General features: G+C 42.3%; 1 protein-coding gene across 1 annotated transcript in view; it reads right to left on the bottom strand.

The window, feature by feature from the left end:
• The window catches only part of FLT3 (fms related receptor tyrosine kinase 3), a 36,879-nt gene that overhangs the window by 2,104 nt on the left and 15,249 nt on the right, over positions 1-19,526 (bottom strand). The window contains exons 9-22 of the mRNA XM_076339843.1: positions 15,488-15,653; positions 11,406-11,512; positions 10,174-10,285; positions 8,435-8,613; positions 6,872-6,984; positions 6,641-6,773; positions 6,447-6,551; positions 5,013-5,123; positions 2,823-2,976; positions 2,336-2,466; positions 1,840-1,964; positions 1,350-1,472; positions 601-712; positions 418-517 (exon numbers count right to left, since the gene is read on the bottom strand). Coding sequence (XP_076195958.1) covers positions 418-517; positions 601-712; positions 1,350-1,472; positions 1,840-1,964; positions 2,336-2,466; positions 2,823-2,976; positions 5,013-5,123; positions 6,447-6,551; positions 6,641-6,773; positions 6,872-6,984; positions 8,435-8,613; positions 10,174-10,285; positions 11,406-11,512; positions 15,488-15,653 — 1,771 coding nt within the window. The remainder of the gene's footprint in view (positions 1-417; positions 518-600; positions 713-1,349; positions 1,473-1,839; positions 1,965-2,335; positions 2,467-2,822; positions 2,977-5,012; positions 5,124-6,446; positions 6,552-6,640; positions 6,774-6,871; positions 6,985-8,434; positions 8,614-10,173; positions 10,286-11,405; positions 11,513-15,487; positions 15,654-19,526) is intronic.

The raw sequence follows: 19,526 nt of genomic DNA, 5'->3' as shown, positions 1-19,526 counted from the left end.
CCCTAGCCTCCTGGAACTGAATCAAACACGCTAAAGCTCAATTTAAAAAAAAAAAAATTAGAAAAATCACCAAAGATTTAGCTAATATCCAAAATGAATATGGTGTAACATAGCTTTTGCAAAAAGAAAAAGGAAGTCTGTGATCTGAGAACAAGAAGTTCCCTGGGAAAGGAAGGCACAATTAAATACAGATAATAAATTAGTCCTTTCAAACGCACATAACCTTTAGTGTTGATCATTTCTGCTTTAGGACAAAACCTACATGATCAAGCAGCCTTGTTTCAGAGTTAGAGGAAGATCTCACCTTTTGCGATTTTTTTGAGCAAGGTACAGTGTACAATAAGTAAAAGGTCATACAAACAGTCACCTAGTAAATATAAACTCCCACGCTGTGCATCACTCAGGAAATACACTTACACGTCTTTTGTAGCATAATACGGTCGGTCCATTTTAAATCCACTTTGTATTAATTTGTAGAAGTTTGTATCAACCTGAATACCAGGGTAGGGATTTACACCTGTGGAAAATATTGGAGAATACCTGTTAATTCAGAAGTTGCCAAAACCAAGCAGTGCTCTTTTGTCGCGCTACAGAACATACCCAAAGAGAATATTTCCCATAGTAATATTCCATAAGACCAGACATCACTCTTCATTGTGTACGTCCTCTCGAATAAGCTTTCAGGAGCCATCCATTTAACTGGTAAACGAGCCTGTACAGACAGGGGGGAAGGAGGCCAGGTCATGCTATGACACAGGCTTTCTAGATGACTTACTGTAGTTGTCACTGCTTGAGCAGGATCAATTCCTGTTTGCTATGTGAAAAGCTGGGCCTCTCTTAGTAGCCCCTCTAAATTTCCCTTATAGAAAGAAATAGGCATTTCTAAGGAGCCAATTCATCTCATCCATTTTAGACGACTATTTAAGGAAGAGATGAGCTCAGGCCTGAAAGACCCTTCTTCCCTCCTCTGAATTCCAGAGAAGCTCAGATGAAGATGTCCACCCTGCACTTCTTCATATAGCCGGAGGATCTGGTGTACCCCACACATATGCTATTGTCTCTGTACTATTATTGTCCGCAACAGAAAACAATTCCCAGCACTTCCATCAATGGTTTCAGTGCGCTTTAGAAAGGACATGGGTACCATCTCATTTACAGTACTAGCTTGATTAGGTTAATTATAAGCTAAGAATTTGCATTTGCCAAGGGCAGGAAAAAGTGAGATTTCTGCACTGTCTATACAGATATCTATAAAGCTAACAAGGAATTTGAAAATGTAAAGCTTCACTTTCTTGGTTCCTTACCCTTCTTACAATGGTATGAAAAATAGAGAGCATTCAGAAACTTACATTGCCCCTGACGATGTAGTTGGAGTCGTTCACTACATCTCTGGCAAGGCCAAAGTCACATATTTTCACCACTTTTCCATGGGTCACTAGTATATTCCGGGCAGCGAGGTCTCTATGAATGCACTTAGAAGGAAAGGATGGGTTAATGCTCTGCAGCATTTAGTATCAGAAGGAGATAATTCCTTTGTCTCACACAGAGCTGTCTGAACTGGTGCCTCCTTCCACTCAAACAGTTTGGAGAATGAGCAAGCTGGACAGTCCCCGGTTGCTCGTGGCAAAGGTGGGGCCGGAGCAGGCAGAAGGGTGCAGTGCAGCCACTTCTTACTCAGGGTCATGCCTAAAACTGCAATCCAGTCTTTGCTGAAAAGCTGGGGAAGGAGGTCTAGTTCAAGCCTGCCACTGTGTGGCTCTGTTCTTCAGTCTGCCTTTTATAGACTAACCTATTTTTACTGTTTTTTCTATCTAACCAATTTGCTACCCTTCACCATACCGATTTGGACTCAAGAAACTCCATTCCTTTGGCAACTTGGTAAGAGAAGCAAAGAAGGTCTTCAAAAGTGAGCACATTAAAATCCTCTTCTTCATCCATCTGTCTGCTTGCATGCTTAATTTTATCTGTGAAAAATAACCAGAAGTATGAGTTTTCCATGGGCTTCCTCACTCTCTGGTTAATTCCACTGACTGTTGTAAGGATTTTCACGTGCTCCTACCGAGAACAACATCACAAAGAGCATCCTTTGCTCAGACACAAAATAAAGGAAAGAGAATTTTCATACTCAAATGCTATGTATAGCATGACCAGAAACATAAGCCTCTGGTCTTAAGTGTTGTTGAATCCTTCTCCGGCAAAATTCCTGCCAGGAGGGAAGAGAGACATATGATAGAAACGGGCCTCCTGTGTCACTGAATCTAGTCTATTTAAATCAATAATATAATAAAGACAATAATAACAGAATTACTAGAGATAAAAGCAACTAATCCCTTACCTTTCTCAGAATACAGCACAATCCCATTTGATCCAGATGTCACATTTATGTTTTGACTTCTTTGTGTGATTTCAAATTCATCCTCTCTGCATAGAGTTGTATTCACATCGTACTTCAGGTGAGTTCCCTTCCTGGAGTGGGTGACACATTTTCAAAGGTTACACACAGCGGATCACATAATCTTCTACAGATAAACCGTTTTGCAGTGAAAAGCATGATCAGTTATTGCTATTAAAAACCTGGGCACAGACATGAGTCTTCTCAAAACTGGAAAGAGAAACAAGAGATTGCTTGTCTTTTGCAGTCCAGTGCAAGGAACATCATAAGGAGAATCAATCCTCAGTTCCTCCCAAGGCATTGCTTATTAAAGTATGTGAAGGCACATTCTTAAGAATTCAATAATTTCACCAGTTTACAGCACAGCTGAGAATGCAGCTTAAAAAGAGACAGTAGCTTTATAAAGTATTAAACTTGCTGAATGCTTTACCTGGAATTTTGGTCCAAATGGATATTGTGGTAAAAGCTGAAGTTGTGCTGTTTAAAAATATCCGTCAGTGTCCAGTGAAACTTTTCTCTTTTGCTCCTTAAGTAGTTCAGAAGGTCACCATAGCAACAGTATTCAAATATCAAGTAGATTGGTCCTGAAATAGTTGGAAATGTAAACGCCTCCTGCTATCTATAGCACTCTCCCCATTAAAGCCCTAATGATGCTCCATCTTCTCTCAGGACTAATCTGTATTAAACATCCCAAACATCTTCCCTTCCTGGGTAGATAACCTGTACTGATGGACAGGTAATGTTTACTGACTGTAATTACTGACTGTAATGTCCCTTTGGAAAGCATGTAGCGGATTTTCCCCTGTGATGCATCTCCCAAGGAGGATTGCAAATCCCTATGAAGGCACAAACATCCTTCCCCGTACTGATGGCACTGGGGAAGGACAGCACAGGCTATAAAGATGCAACATATTGTCTAAACTATACATGGTTCAAGCAACAGATGACCCCTGCTAATTATCTTGATGGTGTGAATTGGTATCCTTTGACCTACGCCCTTTCATTTATCTGCACTACCTTCATGCTCTAGAAATACCCTTTTTTTTCCAAGAAGGCCACCTGAAACCTAAGTGTGCTTGCTGAGAGAACCTATAGGAGGGAAAGACCTTGCAAGGGCATGTGTGTGAGTGGAGCACTGGTCAGGCCACTTTCTCAAGAAAGGAAAAATACCTCCAATTCCCGACCAGGCAGTGCTCGGAGGAAAGCCATGACAAGCCAGCAGGAACAGAGCAAATGGCCCAGGGAGAGCTCAGAGTGGTCACACATCACCCCTGCCAAGTTTTACACTGGCATCACCCCTTCTGGCTCAGAAAGACCGAATATAAATTTGTGGACGTTTCTGCCAGACAGTCCCTGTCAAGCAAGGTAGGGCACACTGTGAAAAGCCTGTAAAGTCTCTCAGAGGATGGATGTGAAGTCTTGAGAGCCATGTAAATGCTTCTGAACACGGGACTTGGGTAAGGCTGGAAGTGTCCCTGCCCTCCCCTGCCAGACTGAGCAAGTCTCCCCTGCAGCTCTCCTGCTTACACCATCACGCTTGCTGAGTTTTCCAGAAGGCAGTGGCAGCCTGTATACTTTCAAATCAGCTAAAGCCACCAACGACGATCTATTTCTCTGCTTTCCTCTTATGCCTCAAATGTCTTTGCATGACAGTATTGCTGTTGATGCGAACTGGGGAAACAAGACTTATCTTTGGTCTTTCTGACTTAGTAAATATCTGTGGCAGAAGATGTGTCAAGTTTTTCAGTGGCAGGTGTTACAGTTCATGATACGGGCAAACTCTGGGTAAACCCTGCCCTTTCCCTGAGGTGATCTGTTCTTTAGCCTCTCTCCACCCACTCCTGTTCACTGCTGGATCGGCCAGAGAGGAAGTTCTTGGGACAGGAATATTCACGTATGTTGCCTCAATGATATCACAAGTCACACAATAATTAATTAGTAATAATATCTTGCATTTTCATCTTAGCCTATCTTTGCTTAGTTCTTTCCATCTCCAGCTTATTTTTACATTCAGTCCTTTAAAAAGTTGTCTCCTTCGTCATTATTCACTTCTCTCCTCTTCTTTCTTTGGGTGTCCCCCCCACCCCTGCTCTTTTTTCAGTTTCTTTTCTTTCCTGTCTAGCCTTTAGCCATTTTCCCCTTTCTTTCTACAACTTCACTGTTTGGTGAGCCAAATGATTTTAAAAAAAAATTCTTATGTGAACAGAATCATGTGGATACAAAGGTACCTTACACCAGATAAGCTTTTCCTTTTCGCGTAATAAACTGGCCTGTATCAGTGCCATCACCACTGTAACAGGAAAACCTCTTCTATAGAAGGACTATTGTATCACTTCATGCAAGTTTGATTAGAAAGGATCCATTTCTGTATTCATGCACAGCCTTAACTTTGATTTCATTTCATCTTCATCTTAGTTTGCACCGGTGTGGAGCAGCAAAATTGGTTGGGCAAAGAAAGGATTCAGGGGTGAAGAAGGGAACAGCAGCTTGAGGAATAGGTGATTAATTATGGCTTGGATGTTTTTAATACTGCTTTCAGTAATCAATTTTTGATACTTCTTTTCTGTTCAGGAGTCCTCGTTAGTCTGAACATTTTAATTGGTACCTTTCCACAAGTTACCTGACACAGTACAAGCTCCTAGTAGGTTCACAATATTTTCATGGCTTCCAATGTGAGTCATCATTTTCAGCTCAGACATCAGAGCATCTTTTTCTGAAGCATCAGGTTTTTCTGTAAAAGTAACAGAGATTTGGAAATCTTCAGCAAAGAATTAAAAACACAAATGGTTGTGATGCTTTGTCACATGCAAGTCTTCATTTCAAATTAATTGGACTGAAAGTACATTTGGGAACATCCTAAAAATTTTTGTGCAGTATAAAAAGATATAGCCAAAGGTGGAAAATAAATGTGTGCGTGAGTGTGTATCATTTGAATGCTTGGGAAAGCAGTCATAAAATGTTAATATTTGTCATTCTTAGGCTGGCAAGGAATGACATCAGTGTATTAAGGTGTTCACAAGCACAGAAAAAATGGCAGTCAACCCTGTTGGAGAGAAATGCTAAGAGAAAAAAACATCTCAATAGCCCTATGGCACACAACGGGTTGTGATCCAATAGCTAAGAAGGCCACCCTGTGTTTCAGTAGTAGCTTTAGGCTTGTTTTTCAGCAAGCATTTGGTCCTCATGATCTCAGTGAATTGGGGATGTGAACCAAAATGATCAAAAGGAACTTCCATAAAGACAACCGCAAAGGAGTGGACCAAGGAAGCGTAAAGCTGATGCACATGTGCAAATAGGAGACGAAGAGGTGCATGGCGGTGCTGGCAGGAAGGGTCTGTGTGGGCACACAGGTGAGGAGGGTGCTGGTGCTGCTGCCGACATGAAGCTCATCCCGTTATGTATCAAGAGGGTTGTGGTACTTGGAACCCAGAGAGGCAGCCCTCCTCCTCTGCTTGCTGCCAGGGAGGCTCGCTTCTGGACGCTGCTTTTATGAGGGGTCAAGAGAGTTTGGAGAGAGGCCAGAACAAAGCAGCAAGGAGGATTAGAGGTTTAAGAAGCCTGACCCATAAGGAGGGATGGAAAGAAATTTCTTTGTGTTATCAAGAAGAAAAGACTACAGGAAGATGTGCGGGAAGTTTTGCAAAAAAGCTAGCTCAGACACAGGAGGTGAAGGGAGTGCAACAGCTAGACAGCACTACAAGAAAAAGGGACCTTACACCAAAGTCCACAGTCACCAATGTGACCAGCAGGCTAATCTGCACTATGAATTTGCATTTGTCCTCTTTAGAGCAGAGCAGCTCCATCCTTCCCCACACAACGCAGATCTCTGGCGTGTAGGACAAAATGCCACACACTGCAGGAAGAAGGCACTTCAGCAATATCTTTCCAAACTGAAACAGGATTTTGAAAGCACTTTTGAAAGGATTTTGAAACCAAGCATTTGTGAGGTGTAACTGACACAAGTCTGTATATAAAGGGATTTCCGACACCACTTCTGCTTTGGAGCCGCTAGAATATATCACTGCTTGTGAAAGGCACCCAGAGTTTATCATACCTTTTAGCATTTTGACTGCGACCTGGACTGAATCTCCTGCATGGCTAATTCCATAAGCTGTCGCATTCACCACTTTCCCAAAAGCCCCAGAACCGAGGACCTGTCCTACAAGACACAATATGCCAATATTATTTGCAGCTGCTACAGCACAGGCTACTACTCCAGCATTGTGGGTTGTCTTGTGGACTGCTTACCAAATTCCAGATTTTCCCTGGGAAATTCCCATTTGAGATCATATTCAAATTCTCTGAAGTCGATGTAGATGTACTCGTTATCTGATGGGCCTATCATCTGAATCATTTGCAATTGGCTTTCATATCTAAATCGCTTTGGAAGGAAAAAAAAAGTGGAATAAGTCTTAGAGAGGAAGAAACAGCCTGGTAGGAACAAAAGAAGAAGGGGCAGGTATTTATGTTTGCTTTTACCTTTTTGTATTTATGAAAAATGAATACAAACAAAAAAGCGATCAATAGGAGGAAAAATCCAACAGAGACATAGAATGCAGCATTGTCCGGGGGGGAAGAAACAGCTCCTGCAACTTTAAGAGATACATATTACTACCCACTGAATCAGAGCTCGTGTGTACAGCTAGAGGTGCAAGGAGAACCCACGGTGGCTTGGTCAGTTCTGCCAGTTTGCAGTCCTCTCACGCCTGAGCCTCCTCTGCACGGGGAATGAGATGGAGCCATATACAAGGCAAGGAGCTGGGCAGGAGGCGTTAAGTGCTGGGTAATTCTGACATCTGTTTTCATTCCAAAAAAATGCTACACCAATTAATAAATCTAAGTGCACGGAGGTGTTGCTGTGATCCATGGATTGGACATCGTGAACATAAACAGGAATAAACAATTCCTCTTCTCATTGTGTCTCCCTTCTCTCCCTGTGCCTTCCCCCAAGCAACGTACATCAGATACCAAAGCACCAGTTATCAGCGGACGGACTGTACACAACCTGCTTGGAGCATTGCTCTGCTGCTCAGCCAGGAACTCTCTTAACAAGTCAAGACCATACTATAAGACGCCGGTGGGTAGGTGAGTGTTACATGAAACCTGCCCTCATATTCTGGTAGTTTCTAAGAGCATAAGTGTTACGCTTACTTTCTATTGTAATTTCAACATAAATGCTCAAACTCTATCAGTGGTCACAGCTTCTGCCAGCTGTTGTCAAAAGCAGCAAACAACTTGTTTATCCATGACAAAGGAAATCTCTGTACTGCAAATATCTGTGTGCTTCAAAACACCTCCCAGGTGCCACAGCATGTTCCCTGTAACTGAAATATTTTGCCCTGTGGAATGTATATGGTCTTACAAGTATAAAGTGCATGGGCAAACAATCATATTGACTTTCTTGTTCAACAAGGAAAGAATCTCTCATGCCCTCGACAAGGAGGGAGATTGCACAGCAGTTGCCAAACCAGGGCTTAGCCTTCTGCAACCTACCTACAGCAGTTTAAGAAGGTCTCTCCCCTGGTACTCTATCCTGCTTCCCAGAGAGGGACTGTCCCTTGAGTGGGTCTGCTGGCTCAGTCATGCACTTGCTCGGGCATGCAATGACCTCCATGGGGTGAGGAGAGCTCCCATGGGCTTTTCTGGCAGCACCGCAGTGACCTCCAGGAGAGGAACAAGAGCCAACACCTGCCACCAGCTACCAAAGTGGCTTCAGCTCTTCCCAAAGCTGATGCCTCCAGGTTTCAGGTAAGGATTACCAAGATGAAATAAAAAAGCAGACCTTAACATTGCCATGGCTCCATCCTGCACTTCCTATTCACGTGAAATTTCTGCTCATTTTAATGAGGGAGGCCCCTGCTTTGGGACCAGAGAAAAGAGACATGTGTCTCCCATTCACCCACCATTTCCCACACGGTTCACACACAGTGCTTGTGTTTTACCTGCAATGCTGTTGCACAGTCAGCCATTTAGCCAGATAAAAAGTTCTACCATGCCAGCTTTAATTGAGAAAACCTGTGCTAAAGCACTGGCTTAGTGTACCTGACAGGTTAATGAAACTCTTTTCACAGGCTGAACCAACAGAATTGTTTGCACAGCACTCAACAGAGAAGGTTGTTGCTGTCTCCTTTACATCTAAAGTACTGCTTGAAATCCATGACCCCAGGGATCTCCTCTCTGGCAAGAAGTTGTGAATCCCCTCAGTGATTTCTTCTGTACAGCTGAAAAAGAAAGCAGACCAGTTTTGATTTTTGGCTCACAGTGGCATTTTCCAAGGGAGAAGGTGGGATATTTCAAAACATGTCTTACATCTGTGTTGGAAGGGAGGAAGGGATAGATGGGCTTGGGTTTTTTTGTCACTGTTAGAGTGAGGCTTCAGAGCAGTTGCCAGTCTCATTTTTTGGTGATGGACATGGCAGGGTCAGCAGGGGATGAACTGGGCTCCCTACCTCCTACACTGGGCTCACTCCCACTCTCCACCACTGCCCTGGCAGGGCACCTGCACCCCCTGACCTCTGGGACCTCCACCAATTTCACAGCTGACACGACCTCCCCACCGCATCTATTCCCACCGGTTTCACCTTTACCTCCAACACTTAAACCACTGAGCAGCTCCAAATGAGCCGCTACTAAAACATAAATACAAAATGAACCCACAGTAGAAGTTCTAACTCCTTTCCCTGAAGGTATGTGATTTCAACCATGAAGTTTCTCTCACACAAGATGGAGACCTTCCACCCTGTATTAATGACTTATTTAAGACCTGACATGTAGAAAGAGGGAACATTACACTCGAGGGAAAGGAAGGCCACACAGAGATAATTTTGACTTTTAGCTTTTCTATCATTCATCAACTTACTGTCTAATTCACTGTCCACATAAATAAATGAGGAGGTAAGTAAATAAATAAAATTTATTCAGCTTGACACATAGTACTATCTTCTACATGTGGAAGTTCCCAAGAAATGTCACAGCATTTTCTTTCCAGAAAGCTGTTTTAAGGAGTATTTTAAACTCACTAGCTGGATGTTTTCTTTCCTTTTCCATTTCTGTACAAACAGTTTGACATTAGGAAGCCTTTTCAGAAGTATGGATAAGAAAATGGTCTAGATAAATTTTTATATCTAGTTAAAATACTTAGGGCTTTATCCACAATCTTCCAAAAGACAATTTGACCCAGTACTCTTCTGCACCGTGGGATTATTAGTTTTTTGGCACATCTAAAATAAAAACTGCAGAACTCATAAAACAGCTCAAAGCTGTTTCAGCATCTCTTGAAATTTTAGGGCCTGACTCATTGCCCTAATAAACAGAGGAAATGGAAACACTCTCGCTAACTTTACTGGAAACACTCTCACTGACTTTACTGGCTTTGGTTACAAGTCACTGTAACAGCTGCGTTAACCCAAGCCTAACCAATTCATCAAGCCCATATTAACTAGTGCGTTCCCTGAATGCCCTCTAAGTTTGACAGGCCAAGAGAAAAACTTAGATTGGCCTTTGTAACTACCTAACTGTTGATATAAACCCAGTGGGGTTTATTTCAGTGTAAAGAGCCTGAGATACAGATCTTTATAGACTTCATTTGATGCCAATAAAAAATTTGAAAACTTTCCCTAGTTTTGGTGATCCGGTTCCCCTGGAGTGGGCCACCATGTCCCCTTGTACAAACGGTCAAGGGTGCATTTTACACTCAGTTTCTTACAGGCCAGTCTTCATTTAACCAAGGATAGCTCAGATACGGTCTTCGCAATGAATCAAAAAGAGGGAAAATTATTTACTTGGATGAGTTCAGTTCAGGACAGTTCCTCCAAACCCAGGATGAGGCAGGGTAACTGTCAGCGATGCAGGAGATCTGCTTGAACAGCAACTGCATCGTTACTTCAGGCTTTCCTGCAACAAGGTAACACAAGACAATTTCTGTCAGCTCTTCAGTGACAAAACCCTTTACGTTTATGTGGCAATGCTACCTCTGCCAAGACCAAGATTTGCTTCTGTGTTTTCAAAATAACCCACCCGCATGTCACTGTGAGAGCTGGGTGCAGCCCTCAGTCCTGCTCCTTCCTCCAGCCCTGTGCCTCAGTTCTGTGGGACAGCAGTGTGGGCAAGGCAAGGGGAGCAGCCACTTCTCTGTACGGGCTCAGCCAGACCGAAACAGTGGCAGAGCCGAAATTAGAAGTCTTGACTTCTGCTTTTCTGACTCGGAGCAAGCAGTCGGCCCTAGGACTCCCCTGACACCCCAGTTCTGGGTGTCTGGCTGCACAAAATGTGCACAGAGGATCCCTGTATAAATAATACATAATAAATAATGCTCCCTGACCTAGAGCAAGGGTGAGATGCTGCAGTAACGTGGCAGAACTGAGATAACCGAGAGCACCGGGCAAGACTGTGCATGTGTGCAAATCGTGGGCAGGGGCATACGAGGCAGTGCAGCCCCAACGTATGTGTCACACACCAAAGGGTCTCCAGACTAACTGCATTAACTCACAAATGCCACTAAGAAAAAAATGACATAAACACACCATAGAAAGCTAACACCTGATGAGGATATCTTATGTGGTCTCTACAGCAGTCACACATATTCTGGCTCTGTAGAGTTAGAATACAGTCACTGTGTTTTACTGAGCTCCTAGGCTTTGTGGTTTCCTTAAGAAGTATTAATTTTATCAGTATATGACTAATTTCTCATATTCTGTCTTCTCTGTTTATGGCAGACTAAAGGGAAGAGAAAAAAAATTAATAACTTCCTCCTCCGTCCTCTGTTCTCCATCCCTGACCAACACAAGAAACATGACCCACAAGCAGCCGGCATCCTTCTCCAACCCAGTGCCTGGATTTCAGTAGTGCAGCACAGAGAATCACATTTTTGCCTCATGCTCCTCCATTTTTAACAATAAATCTATGTAAATGAAATGGGGAATATCAAGGGAAAAGCAACATATTAGCTCCATTTATATCAGTGGCAAAACCCCAGACTTTGCCAAATCTTCACAGAGATTGTTTTCTCACTTACTTCTCACGTGCAGAGTGAATTTTTTTGTCATGACCGTATCATCATTTTCAGCGTAAAATACATATATCCCAGACTGGTGCTGATGGTTGCAGAACTTTGATGAAATGCTGTGAAGCAAAGAAAAGACAGGAAAAGGACAAAAGACTGACTTGAAAAATATTTTAAATGTAGTCAAGACATATATAAGTTCGAAACAATTCAACATCTTCTCATGAGGAACCCAGACTAAATTATTTTTCATTAGAGAATATAAACCCCAGAATGTAACTGTTTTGATAGGAGGATATTTTTTTCCTGCAGTATTGATTTCATTATGCAATTTTCCTCATAGTTCCTGGAGTGCGTCTGGGCTGTCAGGCTGTGATTTTGTTACCAGTCCATTGGAAGACAAGGTATATAACACATCCTGGCACAGATGCTAAGACCTGCAAAGGATCAAACTCTCTACTCTCCAAGGGATTTTGATGGGAGTTTCTAGCTGATATGATAAACAGTATTAGGAAATAACAATGACAGCTAGGATCATACGAGATAAACCTCTCCAAATGGAAAGATATGACAGAAACTCAGAAATGAGATCATCATCATCAGTTCATTATCAATGAGACAAAGCACGACCCATCAAGATATTTCTGCAGGAGGAAGGCGAGCCTTCTACTAACCCCTATGGTGACGGCAGCAAACCAAGACCCAAACCATGCAGGAAATGGCTTGTGACAATAGAAACGGTGAGGGAGGGCTCTAACAAGTCCCTGGGCAGAAGCTAACAACAGAGGACTGCAGAGACTTAAAGATTCCTGCACGACTGACCTGTTGAATCACTGGTTTATGGGGCATGGGATGAGGCAGGGAGAAGGGAATATATCATCTTACAGAGATGGCATCCTGTTTCTGTCCTTTTCACTAGGTTATTGTTGTCAGGACGATTGTCATATTTAAACGGCAGCTATTGCAACTCACCAATGTTAGAAAAGCACTTAAGAAAATTTCTTCTTAGGGTTAGTTGCTGGCATTTTGGGGGCAGATGTTTTAGCATACTGCTCAAGGAAAACTGGGTAGGAGGCCCCCAACTCAACTTTAGTGGTAGAGGCAAGCAGGGATATCAGGGAGTTTGCATATATGACAACATATACCAGTAATTTGCAAAGTAAGAGAAAGCAGTAATGAGCTTGGAACTAGAAATCTGGATAACTAAAATCAGGGTGTTTCTCAGTAAGCAAGATACATACAAATGAACTAAGACACCAAGTATCACCTTGCAATTCTAAAACAAGAAAACTCACATTGAAGCCACTGGCAATTTTGCCTTCTGACTAAGGCAACACCTCCATATAGTTATTGACTTTTGAATGTCTTCATCTGAAATGGCCTTAAAGGTGTCCCTGAACTCAGGGACTTTTTAAAATCAGACCCCTTTTAAGCTGCCTCAAAATGGATACTGAAGGCAGGAGAAACCACAAAACATTTGCTGCTTTTGAAATCCTAGGTCTGAAGGATTAAATCCTAATGAAATAATGAGAAAATAATTTAAAAAGAGTGTCTTTGATACCTGAAAACATAAGGGGATGTGAGATAAACACTATAAATGTAACAGAGGTCATTCTGTGTATGAAAATTCATTTGCTCCTAGGAGGGAAGTGAAAATCAGCAGTGTGCTAAAACAGAGAGACAACAAAAGCAAACAGAAAATGGAAATTCTGAAGGAATGTCTGAAAACACGTAAGGGCACTGACAGGAGAGATGAAGCCTTGGGACTTGAAATTAAAAGTTAAAGAAGGGGACAGAGTTAATGAATAAAATTTAATATGATCTATAATCAGGGGGAATAATTTGATAAGGAAATGGCAGAAATAAAAAAAAAGAAAAACAGGAAATGAAAAAGGATATGAAAGGAATAAAGTAGAAGTGATGGGAGATAGGATTACACAGAAGTCAACTAAAATATGCAAAGTTAGACTCACAATACGTTAAGGTATATGATGACCTTTTTTTGTTTTGTTTCGAGAAAGCTTCTGCTTTAAAATCACATTGAAATCTGCGGTGCTACAGCTTGTAGGCAGAATCACCTGACATCCCTACCCCTTGCTGCTTCTGGGGACTTCAAACTGAATGAAATATCTAACCCTAGTCTTTTTCCTCAGGTGAGACGTGTCTATCCAATGCTAGTATTCAACCAAAAGTGGATAGCTGTGGGGGATGTTTGTACAGAAGAATGTACTTGTCGGATGAAATGACCATCAAATTCATGTATTTTTCCCTCAATTGTATTTTTCCATAAAATAAATAGAATGATAAATAAATGCAAAGTATAACTACCTAAAATGAAAATAAAAAAAAAAAAAGTATTTAATCAACAGCATAGTCACATGAATGGCTGAGTTGTCTGTTTGAAGCAGCCTTCAGACCAAGCTCCAGTGATGCTTGGGGTGGTGAGGTGGCCGTGGCCATGGCTGTGGCCGGGGCAGGGCTGGCTGCGGCTGAGCCAGCCCAGGATGCACTGCTCCAGGGACACAGGCTGGACTTTCCCCCGTCCGGCAGGTGGTGATCAGCCCTCAGCAACTGCCACTTCTGGCTGCAAAGGCTATCTGAAGTGACTCATAAATCCCAGGCCACCAGCAGCTGCACCTTACCGATTAAGGAGGGTTACCTAAGCTATTTCAAGAGTTCACAAGATTGTTATTGTTGGCCCAGTCCATAGCACCTTCTTCTTATCTGGATTGAATTTACACCAGCTGTCAATCATCCAAGCAAAACTGACTCCTACTCTTACAAGCAGTGAGAAGAGGTCCATACCAGCTGCAAAGCAAATCAACTCGGCATTATCAGCTGGAGGGAGGTACCTACTGGGCAAGGATGAGCAAATGCTCACGGCCATCCCTTGAGATCTCATTTCCAAAATCAGTGTTGACCACAAAGAACAGATCTGCCTAGCCCATGTCAGGCATTGCAGATTAGTCACCAACACCCATCCAATGCTATCAAGGTTTGCGGACAGCCCTCACTTTATCAGCAGGGACAGAGTTCCTGTGGCCATTGCCAGGAGATGACAATTTACTAATCTGAATGGAGCTGTCTCTGAACCTCGTGAAGGTCTGACTCCAATACAGCATCTGATGCAGATGAAAAGGCCAGTCTGTTGCAAAGATGACTTGGCACGCTAGCAGATAAAATAAAGTGTACCAAAATACTAAGAAAGAAATAATATAAAGTGTAATCAAGGCTGTGACACAGTTTTATGCTAAGAGAGGTTTTAAGAATATGAGAAGAAATCAGTGCAGCCGCATTAACTCCTGCCTAGGTCCTGCTTGGTTTTAAACCTAAAACGTTAAAAGAGCAGCCTGGCTTTATTTTCATTGAGGTGAATAAGAGCTGTTACCTTGAAAGCCATGGGACTACTCTGAAAGAAACTCTGAAGGAAATTAGATAATGTTATCAAGAAATTAGAAAGCCTAGGGAATGGAGAAAACATTAGCCTTAAACAGGACTCATGCCAGAACTTCATTGTAGGAAATAACAGAAAAGGTAGATAACTAACAGGTTTATTCAAAACATGTTTTGCAGCAGCGGAAGAATACATGACCTGGGTAATGAGCAGAACGGTATGTTTCTGTGGCACAGGCAGAGCCAAACAGATCTAATGGTGGCCTGGGAAACTACGGGGCGCTGGACTTGATTTGAGCAGTTTGAAAGACACTGGGAACATCATCAAGAACAGGATGACAAAAGGGGAACATGTAGAACTTGTGATGCAGTATGAAAACCGCAACAGATCTGTAACTGAGAAATTATGTCAGAGAGAAGGGAATGGCAAAATGCATATAAACTAAAGGGTTGCTAGATGCATAACTTACCAAAAGGTTTATTATAACGTGGAGAATAAAGTGATTCTAGAAGTTATCTACATGAACTGTTGTTGAAAGCCAAAATAATGTTTGAGTGCCTTTTGTTAACACAGCTTCATCATGTGGCCCATCCACATTTTAAAAACACAAAGAGAGTACAAAACATGGACAGTAAGCACTCCAAATGAGATATAAAGAGGAAACATTATTATATCAAATTATTCCAAAATATTCAAGTACCTGCGTCCATCCACACTGTAACTTTGTTTACATGGAAATGTTTTTTGGGAAAATAGCCACATGCATCTAACTGGTGGATATGCTGTAAAGTTAACTTTGAAGCAAAACTCTTCCTCACCAATTTCAAAATCTTCTTTAGAGTCGGTTATATTTATAAATCCCTTTTCTGGAAAAAAAAAAAAGAAAATACTGATATTATATTACAAAGGCTGGACTGCTTAATGAAGGAATTCTGGCATCTGTATGTTTTTCATTTTGGTTATCACAAGCAAAAAAAAGCACCATGTTACATCAAAAAAGGCATCCTGTTAATCAAAATAGGATAATGCTTCAAAATAGTGTTGAAATGATGCCACTGTGTTCAGCTGCAGACAAATGATCTGAGCCTGCTGAAGTTGCATATTTGGTCAGACCAGAGCCCTTCCAAAATGGTCCAACATTTCTCCCCATCCGCCCTACAGAGCCACAGGGCCAACAACACCATTATTTGTTTGGTTTGTTTTAGGTGTGTGTTCCAGGTGTTAACAGCTGCATCTCCTGGTTTTCCTCTAACAGGGAACAAAACCAGGTGGCACCACCAGCATAATCAGATGTTGATAGTAGTTGTTTCTCCTTCCCTGAAATGAACTGAAGATCTTGCAAATGAGTCTTGTAGCTGCTCCTTTATATCTTCATCTAAATTAGACATATTTGATACAAGACAACAAGCAACATGAAAAAGTGTTTTGAAGATGTGCGTGAACCATGAGCTGCTGGTACTTGCCCTGCTAGGGTGGGATTAGTTTCACCTAATGGAGCTGTCTGAAGTTCAGTGACTGACCTAAGCTACTTGTTTGGACCTCTGATAAACTCAGTGGGACGAGACAGGCATGTCCAGATGTATCCCATCCTAAAATAGAAGATAACAAAGACATACTGAACTGCTTCTGGAAATATCTGTTTCTTGACACTGACTGCTGAAGGAACCAAAGTCATTGCTGGGGCTAGATGTCTCATGAGGTGAAATGAATCCCACCCAAGGAGACTGAACAGCAGACACATGTGGGAGGAGGCTGTCCTAAAGGCATCAGTGGGGCTAGGATCAGCTCTGATAAAATCACAGAATCATACACATTGGAAGAAATCTCTGGAGATGTCTAGTCCAGCTCCTGCTCGGAGCAGGTCCAACTAGATGAGGTTGCTCAGAGCCATATCCAGTTGAGTTTGGGTATCTCCAAGGAAGTAGACTCTACAGCCTCTGGGAAACTTGTGCCAGTGTTTATTCAGCCACATGGTGAAAAACTACACTGTAGAAATATTGCTGGACTGGGTTTCTCCTTTTGAATGTTTTTATTCTGGTTGTAACCCTATATTCTGCTTGGCATGTTTTATCTCTGTCTAGCTTACTGGTTTAAAAAATACTATCTGGAAACTCCCACATAAACCACAAAAATGTCAGTATTTTAAAACAAGAAGCAATTCCTTTCATGACTGTTCTCCTATTTTTTGATATTAAAGGCTTATTGCATTTATAAATTGGACCTTCATCTTTTGAATGATCTTTTGGACCTCATCCTTCCAGGCAGAAGGTCACCTCTGTGTGTACTGTTAACAACACAACCAGCCAAGAGTAAAGGCTTTCTCTAGAGTGCACACAAGCACCTTGGAGCAGGGTATGCCATTTCTCTGGAAAACAACTCAGAAAAAGTAGTTTCTTTCTTGAAGGAGAAAGAAAATAGCACATTATTGCTCAGCTTATCTTTTTTTTGGCAGGTTTAAGTGTAGTTCTGCCAGTGAAACAGTGAACATGATTATTCAGTAATGACAGAGAGGTGAGATGAAATTCTTGAGACTGGAATCAAAGCTTTCAAGTCTCTGTATTTATCGTATCTGTTTATTTGTTGCTTTAAACCTAACGTGTGGCAAAATAGCATCAAGATTGCGTAGAGTTAAAAATTCTTTATTCAACACTGGTAGAAATTGAGCATAAGAACTGCAGAAACAAAGAGCCTTGCAGCTGCAGTTGTTGGCATGATCTCTGTTGTGCTTTAAAGCGGCCCAACTACCCTGCCTGACCTGACCAGCTACACAAGATGGCGTAAGTTGGTGAAGGGTCAATTAGCAAAGGGCAAACCAGAGCTGTCTGGCTGCAAAGCGTTATTAGAGATTAGAAGACCACCCATCAATGTAGTTATGCTAGCCCGGCTCCCCAGGTAATGCAGTATTTGCCAACCAAATCAGTTTTCTCTTGGTTAAGTTACATCATGACCATTCCCAGTGTAGCTATGGGTGCTGACTCATGCGCAGTGATGGTTTAAAGGTAGGACACTGATCATTTCAGAAACTGCTACCCTGTAACACGGACAGCTGAGTGAAATCTGTATCTATATCACTGCAGAAATTGAACCTGGGATGCTAGCACAAATTCACACCAACAATGGTTGTCATTAATACTTTAGGCTAAAGGCTGGGGTGGGTCCGAAGCACAGGATGTCCATGTATAACCTTGGAGAGAGAAGCATGGCTGTTAGCTAGGTATGACAACGTCCCCCCACTTTAATCCATCATGTAAGTAAACAGATTTTTTCATCAGCAAAGCCAATGAGCCGTCAGAAGTTTTGTTGGCATAAGGGGTATTAAGGAGGGTACAGACAATCATTGTAGCTTGGCGTACCCCAGTCAAAAAATACCCCACTCAGAAATACAGCCTTCCAGGGACAGTGACTCAAATATCCCCTGTTAATGTGACACATACTCACACCTGGTAGTTTATGGATCCAAGAAGCCACTATTTCTAAACTGGGCATCAGTACTGAGAAAGAAGAGGGTCTTGCCCTGGCTCTACACCACCCCTTCACCCCTACCTTCCTGTTTACTAGGAAGATGTGTGTAGAAAAAATGCCCAGGTATCGTACTCGGTTATTGTAAATGATGACAGAACTTCCTGCTCAGTGGTAGGCAGAAGCTGAAAAGAGGATATTGCACTGGGAAAGTAATTTCTGAAGAGACTGGGGTAAGTATTCTCACTTCCTACCATTCCTAGCCTAGGTGTTGTAAACTCTGAGAGCAACTACATCTAAGGTCAAAGGCGTAGTGAGTGCTTCAGAGCACCTTGTTCTCAGGGCTACAGACTCCAACTCCAGGCACACCAGTCAGAAAACTACTCCCAGTGCCTCCTCTAGCAGCACAGTCCTAACTACAGCTTTCTTTTTTATGCCTTATTTCCAGACTTATGCCTATTTGTATATTATTTCCATCTGAGAAACAAGGTTTGCAGTTGAGGGTGTTCTGGACTAACTTCAACACCACTGGCTTTTAAATCAACATGTTGCTTAAATAGAATGTTTCCTTTGGTATGCTTTTGCTTTTTTAAATTTTCAGGCCTTGTGTAGCTTGGTGTTAGGAGGATGGTTCCCTTCAGTGCCTGGAAAGCAGGAGACACGCAGAACAAACAATAACGCTGGAGTAGTTGTCTCTCTAGTTTCAGGTTTTCCTTCAGATCCATCACAGCTGCAGCAGCACTTCTGCATGGCAGTTTGCCAGCTCTGTCAGCACTCGCTATTCACCATCTCTCTGGGTTAACGTTCTCCATTAACACAAAAGTTTTCATTTCTTTTCTGCTACCAGTTCCACAGCTTTTGGAGCTAAAATTCTTCCCCAGATTTACTTTCTCATAAAATATTTGGCAAACTCAAATGGCCACTTGTCAGTCAGTCCCCCACCGTAAGAGGAAATGGTCGTTTCTCGTTTGTTCTGGGTTTTAAGTGGGAGAGCCCACCACCAAGAACCTTCCAACTGTTCAATTCCTTCCTCGTGGACCCAGGTCAGGCCTGGTACGGATTTTCTATCTGCTTTTTTCTGTATAACAGCAACAAGCACCTGAAGGGACCATATAAAACAGAAGAGCAGAGGCCATGAGAACCTCTGCCTTACCTCCCCACCTCCGAAGGTGCAGCAAAAGTGGGGTGGAGGTGCTGTGCGTGAGTGAAGGGAGATGGAGTAGGAGCAAGTGGTGAGGAGGAGGCTGAGGCCATGGCTGCAGCTTTTCAAAACCCATACT

This window comes from Aptenodytes patagonicus, chromosome 1 (genome assembly GCF_965638725.1).
Source record: "Aptenodytes patagonicus chromosome 1, bAptPat1.pri.cur, whole genome shotgun sequence".
Taxonomy (NCBI): Eukaryota; Metazoa; Chordata; class Aves; order Sphenisciformes; family Spheniscidae; genus Aptenodytes; species Aptenodytes patagonicus.
This window is presented reverse-complemented; position numbering and strand designations above follow the sequence as displayed.